General features: G+C 46.6%; 1 protein-coding gene across 2 annotated transcripts; it reads right to left on the bottom strand.

Moving 5' to 3' along the window:
• Positions 1-267: 267 nt before the first annotated feature.
• Positions 268-3273, bottom strand: LOC123123930 (probable carbohydrate esterase At4g34215). 2 transcript variants are annotated; one of them, XM_044544583.1, is made up of 3 exons: positions 2573-3273; positions 1736-1922; positions 268-707 (listed from the first exon to the last, which is right to left on the bottom strand). In XM_044544583.1, the coding sequence occupies exons 1-3, from the start codon at positions 3164-3166 to the stop codon at positions 598-600; spliced, it is 891 nt and encodes a 296-aa protein (XP_044400518.1). In that variant the 5' UTR covers positions 3167-3273; the 3' UTR covers positions 268-597. The 2 variants fall into 2 exon arrangements, with proteins under 2 accessions (XP_044400518.1, XP_044400519.1); XM_044544584.1 differs by lacking the exon at positions 268-707 and having other exon boundaries at positions 1519-1922; positions 2573-3267.
• Positions 3274-8697: the final 5424 nt, after the last annotated feature.

Here is an 8697-nt window from a genome sequence, read left to right as displayed (position 1 = left end):
TAATGATACACAAGCTCAAATCAGATGTTGTGATACCTCCTCCAGGCTTTCCCATGCAGAAATCATTCCCAAAAGCAAAATGGCCACGAGAGAGAACAATCACCACCATGAACAGAAGGAACTCTAGGGGTGCTTCACTGGCACAACATACTCATCAGTCATCACGAACCAAAGCCAATGCAGCTAATGAGATCGAGCGATCTGCTCGCGAGAAGAAGGAAAAAAAAACATCCATCATAAACACACGGATCAAGCTGACTGAAGTTTTTCAGTGTATATGCATCACCAGGCTGAAGTAAACTCATGCCAAAAGATGTCAATCGAGTGATCTCTGTACTGATTTTACTTACATACATACACTAGAGTTAGCCTGGTTTAGCAAAGGAGAAACAAAAATGTGTATATATGGTGAAGTCTTCTACTGTACAGTATATATGATGATCTCTATGGGTGTTTCATCTTCTTTTTTTCTGAATATGTGTGTGACCTGAAAGAATGAATCTTCTTGTATTGGCATTGCATTGCCTGTGTACTGGTATATGGTTATGTGCACGGAGCCCGGTAGCTTTCTTCTTCCAACCTCCTCTGTTTGTTTGATTATATAAGCACAGATGTGTATGGCTCCCTCCAAAGAATGATGAAGCAACAAGCCAAGGTAGTAACTTGCAGCCACCATGGTGTGGGTGTTCGAAGAGGATGTGCATGCCCTAGCACCCCAGACAAAAGGGAAACAGGAGAGGAATAAATATGCTGCTATTTGAACTGACTAGACAATTATAATCTGTAGTACCAGGCTCAGTATATATATAGCTTGGTAAGTCGATATCAAATTAAAACACCAGTATAACTAAGAGTCGCCGTGACGCCAATGTCCTGATGTGTTTTATCAATGAATGCGGTGACTTCATCTCCAATAGATGAGTCCACACCTTGTGTTGATCATACAGTTACCATCTTTTCTGAATCCACACCAGTATTGATCAAGGTGAGAAGCATCACCAGTATCACCAGGCACTCCTCAAACCTCAACTGTAACACTTACACCTGCCTGGTCATCACATTACAGACGTTGATAGTACTCGGGTCGGTTGCATAGTTGGTCAACATATCAGCATTGCACAGCCATTGCAAATTGAGTATATAGGGTTGGAATTTGCATTGTTTGTTACCAGTATTGGGAACTTTGCTATGCCAAAGCTTATTCTGTATTTTTCTACACAACTCTAAAGAATGCCTCTCAATGAAACACGAGCTCGATAAACCCAAATAATACTAAAAAAGCTTCCAAGTTTTTTAACAGATTCAGTCACACATATTATTTTTTCTGATGGTTTTGATTGGTTTTAAGTATGCACTTGACATCGTTTAATCTCGCAGCTAATGGTGGGGCATCTTCATGCTCTACTGAATTTTATCGATGCATTATCTCAAATTCAGTACCACTCCACGTGCTAGATGATTTTTCTTCTTATGTCATACAATGCACAATCACTAGCATGCAATGATTCTCAAACGTAATAGGCAAAAAAGGGAGCAGCTTCCATTATGAAACTGCAAGATTCCGGAGGTTCTCCGTACTCATTGATCATGGAGAACTTGTACTGAATTACATTGGCATGTTTATACCAATCCAATGTGCTCAACTTTTAGTTCAGAGAGGAAATTAACCATAGTAGAGAACAAATAAATAATGGATCTCTTTGGAGGTACAGGGAGAACTAGTGTTTGAATGTACCATAAGTCAAATAGGACTGAGCCAGCCTATGTCCCAGCTGGACCTGAGCCTGGGTGTTAAGATGCAGATGGCCGTCTTGGAACGGCAACCCCATCGCGTCGACAAACCTCACGTTCCGAAGTTTTAAGCCCTTCTGAGCTTCCCTTACGACTTCGGTGTACTGCCCAAGCCCTGATGCCAGCCCAACCTGAAACGCCAAAAGATGGATAAAATCTATGAGAAATGAGCTTATGAGCACATCGACATCGCTGCTGTCCAAAGCTAGTACTTTCTGGATGCAGCTGCATCTAATTGCTGGAGTAGAGACAAAAGACAATGCACCAAATTTAGATGTTTCCATGTATAAACCTTGCTGCTCTGCATTTGAGATACTCGGTTAACCTCTGCGTACCCAATTTGGGAGATGCAGGCTGCAACCAAAACAGGACTTAACTAGATTTGTCCAATTCTTTGATAAACATGCCCAGTAGCTAGTACCCATGGCGTATTACTACTCCAGTTCACTAGTACCAGGACCAGGTGCACATATAGTGTGGCTTCAGCTGTACTAGGTCCTCTGTCTACCCAAATGAATGTTAGGCCAACGACTACTACCAACTCTGTTCTACGTATGTGCCCACTAACAAAAAGAGGACTGGAATGTTCTTTACTTCTCATTGAAAAGGAAGAAGTCCACCAACCATGCCCAAGTGCCAAGTAAAGCTGCTAGCTTTCGTGTCCCTCCACTGACACTAGGAATCATTCGACCTTCAGATCATGCAGATCTAGCAAATGAAACGAGTAGTGTAGGAATCAAGGGAGACTCATTGAAGCAATGGATCGAGATGGCGGCCGGACCTGGATGAGGAGGAGGTGGGGCATGGCGAGGTCCTGCCGGAGGTCGCGGACGAGGGCGCCCATGCGGCGCGCGTACTCGCTGGCGTCGGCCCAGCGCACGGTGTCGCTCTCGCCCTGGTACCACAGCACGGCCCCGATCCGGCCGCCGGTCTCCACGGCGACCCTGGCCCGCCGCACCATGTCCGCGTACAGCTCCGACCCCTTGCCCCACTCGGCCATCCGCGTGCCCCCGACGGCGCAGGGCACGAGGCCGACGGCGGCGCCGCGCGCCCCGCCGGAGCGGAGCACGGCGTTGGCGAAGGACATCCCGGGGCCGACCCCGCAGGTGCGGTTGCCGTCGATGCCCTGGTGCAGCGGCTCATGCGCCTGCTCCCACCGCAACGAGGGGGAGAGGCGGAGGACGGAGGCCGAGGGCGCGCAGTCCGGCGGCACCACGCCGTCCCAGTGCGTCCCCGTCACCCCGCCGCGGCCGGCCATGTTGGACTGGCCGGCGAGGATGAAGATGAGCTTGTTGGACGGGGGCACGTCGGCCGCCGCGTGGTGGTGCCGCAGCGCGGCGGCGGAGGCGACGAGGAAGCAGAGGAAAGGGAGCATTTTGGTCGCGGACTACGGTCGGTGGCAACGTTCCTTCGGGCGGAGTGGGGAAGCGGACGGAGGGGTTTGAATAAGCGGCGCGGTTGGTGTCGCTGGTCAGTGGGCCCGCGGCGGACCGGAGTCAACCGGAGTGGGATCCTGCTGCTATTTAATTCAGGCGTGCTGATCGATGCAGCTCTTGGATGATGATTTCTCCTCCGGGCTCCGATCCAGATCCAAGCACATGGACATTGTTCCCTCTTGAAAACAACTTTTAAAGGACATTTATCTCAAAATTATATAAACTTTGTACTACTTTAATAAAAATTGTACTAAGTCACCAATGCTTATTTCACGACAGAGCGAGTATTTAACACACTAGGGTACCCAAGATGACATATTGGGCTCTTCATGCAAGACACTTATTTCGGAACGGAGAGAGTATAAAAATATATATTACATTTGTTGGTCCCATGTGCCATAGTGAGGAGAAAAATATATTGAGATATCAAAGGAGCCTTAATGTAGGCAAAAAGATCCAAATATTGGGAGGCAGATTGTGTGGATCGAGGATGATGGTAGGAATTATTTCCCCTTACAACATCTATAGTTGGAATGGGCAAATCCGCCGGCAAAACGTTCACGGATGCTGCCGGAGGTCCTCTCAGACGTCCTCCCGTGCAATCATCCTCCACTTTTAAATCCTTAGATTCATGCAAATACATGCTCGTGGATCATACACATGAATATTACACACAAATAATATTTGTTTGTAGCAAAAATACATATTTCAAAAATAAAATTTATTCGAGTGCATAATTCAAATATTAAAATTCTTGGCTTTCTAGTGATGTTATATTGCCGAGATTATGTTTATTGCTCCAATATGCTGAGATATGAATCTAGTAATTGTTTCGTTGAAACGGTGATGTTTTGTTGCTTGAATTATTAGTGAAGTGTAGAAATGTTGTTCAAAATTGTATTAGCACCAAAAACATTATTGATGCAGCCTACCTCAGGCTGCCAAACACAGTCTCGACAAAGCATGTCTCAACACATACATCACTGCCAAACAACTGCACATGCATGTACCCAACATGTCTAGACTTAGCATGTCTCAAAGAGGAACAACTGTACTAGGGTGGGAACAGCCGCCAAACACACCCAGTTGCACGTGCACAATTTGGTCTTGAAGATTTCGATGCATCTCCAGAAAGTTTGCAATATGCTCGGCATCTTGTTTCGACACACGGGTCTGTACTCCGGACTTCTCAAAATTATGTGTTCGGACTGCCCCTTCACCCTCATCTTTGACAATCATGATGTACATAATGACACAACATGTCATTAGCCGCGTGTCTCTGATTTTCATATCATTGCAGCTCCACGAACAATGCCCCAACGAGCATGGAGCACTTGGAATGCTCTCTCAACATCCTTCCAGCTCCTTCTTACATTGTTGCAAAATGGCATGTTTATTGCCATGGGGATCGGATATGGTCTTTACAGACACCGCCCACTGAGGATACATAGCATCGGCAAGGTAGTACGCCATGTTGTAGTTGTGTCAATTAACAGTATAGTTGCATGCGGAAGCATCCCCATCACAAAGTCTTCTGAACAGTGGAGATCACTAGAGCACATTGATGTTGTTGTGGGAGCAAGCTTGCCAAAGAAAGCATGCCAAATCCATAAGTCCCTCGATGCCACTATTTCGAGTAAGATGGTGGCCTCTTTGGTATAACCTTGGTACATCCCGTGCAAATCTTTGGGGCAGTTCTTCCATTGCCAATGCATGCAATCAACTTAGCACAGCATAGCTGGAAAACCTCTTGCAACTGCAATTGTCATCGGGCTTTTTGTGTCTTCGTTAGTTGGTTCTCCCATGTAGTCCGATAAAAACACCTTTACCATGGCTTGGGCAAACTTGACAGCGAATATCAAGACATGTGCTCTCCCCCATCCGAACCATCTCACTAACGGCATCTGCGGCGGTACCTAATGCAAGCATCCTCAGAGCAACCATCCATTTATGCAAAGTAGAGAATAATAGTTGTCTGCAAGCATCCTTTTTGGGGAAGAAGTAGGGATCATGTGCCTCCACACTCTCCAAAACGCGCAAGATCAAGGGTTTGCTCATCCGGAAACGTCGCCAAACAAAACCATTATGGAACTTTGGTTCGGGTTCAAAGTAGTCCTTGTACATGAGTCGTGCATCAGTAATCCTACCCCTGCACAATTATCCTCCCCTTGATCGAACCCTTGATATTCAAAATATGTTCCATTTCCTAATGGATGCTCATCATCATCATGATCTCATTATCCAGTGAATCTGACGAATCGATGAACTCTCGTTGAATGAATTCAACAAGCTCATTGTTCTGAAACTCCACATCATGATCTCATCGTCCAATGAAACCATCATTTTACCTACAAAAGAACAAAAATCAGCTCGTACATTTTGTCGAACACATAAAGGGCAAGGTGTATGACTGGAGGAGCAGGACCTACCATGGCAGCGTCCGGGGCGATGACCGTGTCAGGGGCGGTGAGGATGGCGGGGAGAGTTTTGTGTCGGTGGTTGCGACGATGTGGGCTCAGGGCGGGAGTGGAGCTAGGGTGGCGGTGAATCTAGGGCAGGGCCTATGCGGATGGGTAGAAGAGAGAGAGAGGAAGAGGGCAGACCAGGCTAGGTTGGGAACAATTTGGAGGGATTTTGTGTGGGTACGGTCTGTTGGGTCTGACGTGGTGGATGTGTCTGGGCATCCCCGGGTGATGATGTCCTACATAGGGTGTGCTAACCACATCGGCCCCCCAAGTGTGGGCTAGGCCGAGGAACCCCAAATTATCAACCACTGGTCCACACTTGCCAGGCCCCATGAAGTGATCAAGATGGGATCTTCAGACGACTTGGCACATACTCCAAGACATAATGTAATCTTTGACATATTTATCCCCCGATGTAATCGACCTAGGTGTAACCCTAGGTACCCCCGGTATCTATATAAGTCGAGGGGTTTTAGACCATAGAGGTAGATTCATTCACACATATGATCTTGAATTAGTTAAACATATACTTTGTACCCCATCCACAGTCACTACAATACAAGTCAGACGTAGGGTTTTCCCTCTTCTGGAGGGCCCGGACCTGGATAAACAATATTTCTGTTCTTCGTCATGTTACCGTTGAGTCGACATCACCAGCTCGGGGCCTCCTACCTAAGATCTTCTAGGTTTAGCTCTGTAACCAGGCCTCCCTATTTCCACCATTGATATGGGCTAAGTTTGAGGAGTGCCGGACAGCCGAGTGAAGGAAATATGCCCTAGAGGAAATAATAAAGTTGTTATTTATATTTCCTTATATCATGAGAAATGTTTATTATTCATGCTAGAATTGTATTAACCGGAAACTTAGTACATGTGTGAATACATAGACAAACAGAGTGTCACTAGTATGCCTCTACTTGACTAGCTCGTTAATCAAAGATGGTTAAGTTTTCTAGCCATAGACAAAGAGTTGTCATTTGATAAACGGGATCACATCATTAGAGAATGATGTGATTGACTTGACCCATCATTTAGCTTAGCACGATGATCGTTTAGTTTGTTGCTATTGCTTTCTTCATAACTTATACATGTTCCTATGACTATGAGATTATGCAACTCCCGAATACCGAAGGAACACTTAGTGTGCTATCAAACGTCACAACGTAACTGGGTGATTATAAAGATTCTCTACAGGTGTCTCCGATGGTGTTTGTTGAGTTGGCATAGATCGAGATTAGGATTTGTCACTCCGAGTATCGGAGAGGTATCTCTGGGCCCTCTCGGTAATGCACATCACTATAAGCCTTGGAAGCATTGTGACTAATGAGTTAGTTGCAGGATGATGCATTACGGAACGAGTAAAGAGACTTGCCAGTAACGAGATTGAACTAGGTATTGAGATACTGACGATCGAATCTCGGGCAAGTAACATACCAATGACAAAGGGAACTACGTATGTTGTTGTGCGGTTTGACCGAGAAAGATCTTCGTAGAATATGTAGGAACCAATATGAGCATCCAGGCTCCGCTATTGGTTATTGACCGGAGATGAGTTTCGGTCATGTCTACATAGTTCTCGAACCCGTAGGGTCCGCACGCTTAACGTTCGGTGACGATCGGTATTATGAGTTTATGTGTTTTGATGTACCGAAGGTTGTTCGGAGTCCTGGATATGATCACGGACATGACGAGGAGTCTCGGAATGGTCGAGACGTGAAGATAGATATATTGGATGACCATGTTTGGACATCGGAATGGTTCCGGGTGAGTTCGGGCATTTACCGGAGTACCGGGAGGTTACCGGAACCCCCCGGGAAGTATATGGGCCTTATTGGGCCATAGTAGGAGAGAGGAGAAGGGAACCTAGGAGGGGGCGCCCCCCCCCCCAAGCCCAATCCGAATTGGGTAGGGGCCGCCCCCCCTTTCCTTCCCCCTCTCTTCCCCTTCCAACTAGGGAAGGGGGCGAATCCTATTCCCGGTGGGAGTAGGACTCCCCTTGGGCGCGCCATAGAGGGCCGTCCCTCCCCCTCCTCCACTCCTTTATATACGGGGGAGGGGGCACCCCATAGACACACAAGTTGACAGTTGTCTTAGCCGTGTGCGGTGCCCCCCTCCACAGATTCCACCTCGGTCATATCGTTGTAGTGCTTAGGCGAAGCCCTGCGTCGGTAACTTCATCATCACCGTCATCACGCCGTCGTGCTGACGAAGCTCTCCCTCGACACTCAGCTGGATCGAGAGTTTGTGGGACGTCACCGAGCCGAACGTGTGCAGATCACGGAGGTGTCGTACTTTCGGTACTAGGATCGGTCGGATCGTGAAGACGTACGACTACATCAACCGCGTTGTCATAACGCTTCCGCTTACGGTCGACGAGGGTACATGGACTACACTCTCCCCTCTCGTTGCTATGCATCACCATGATAGATCTTGCGTGTGCGTAGGAATTTTTTTGAAATTACTGCGTTACCCAACACCAAGACGTATAGAGCCAGTTTGATGAGGACGGTTGGGTTGCATTTTCGCAACCACTCATTGACTGGATCGTCCGCACGGATGTATGCATGGGGGGTGTTGAGGGGTCCGACTGTAGATGCTCTTACCCAAGAGCTTTTGGCGACGATAAATGGGACACTCATCAATCTCTTTATACGAGCTTTTCATAAAGACAAATGCAACACTTGTCAATCTCTTTACCCACAAGCTTTCATTGAACCTATCTTAATGGTACAACATATCCCTATGGCGCATTGTGAAACATGTCACCAAAACTATAGAGAAATAGAATTATTTTCTTGTACAAGTCATCATTTTCTATTTTGTGGGTCGGTAATCATATACCTTCCACGATTATAGGGTATATTCACTACAAAAATATCTTGATACAAACTTTACCCTTAACTGTATGGCACAAATGTAAAGAAAAAAACTTACGAGACAAAGTGAACTTCCACTCTTGCATTCTCTGTTCACGTTTGTGGTATTCGGGGGCAAGTCACTTGTTG

The sequence above is a fragment of the Triticum aestivum genome, chromosome 5D (assembly GCF_018294505.1).
Source record: "Triticum aestivum cultivar Chinese Spring chromosome 5D, IWGSC CS RefSeq v2.1, whole genome shotgun sequence".
NCBI lineage: Eukaryota > Viridiplantae > Streptophyta > Magnoliopsida > Poales > Poaceae > Triticum > Triticum aestivum.
Note: the sequence above shows the minus strand (reverse complement) of the source record. Positions and strands in the feature narration are given on the sequence as shown.

Bases quoted from the DNA above. Each gene is read 5' to 3' on its own strand.
- LOC123123930 (XM_044544583.1), bottom strand. From the start codon at position 3,166: ATGCTCCCTTTCCTCTGCTTCCTCGTCGCCTCCGCCGCCGCGCTGCGG. The intron at 1,923-2,572 runs GTCCGGCCGCCA...TTGGCGTTTCAG, and splicing joins CCCACCTCCTCCTCATCCAG to GTTGGGCTGGCATCAGGGCT. The intron at 708-1,735 runs GTACATTCAAAC...CTGGGGTGCTAG, and splicing joins TCAGTCCTATTTGACTTATG to GGCATGCACATCCTCTTCGA.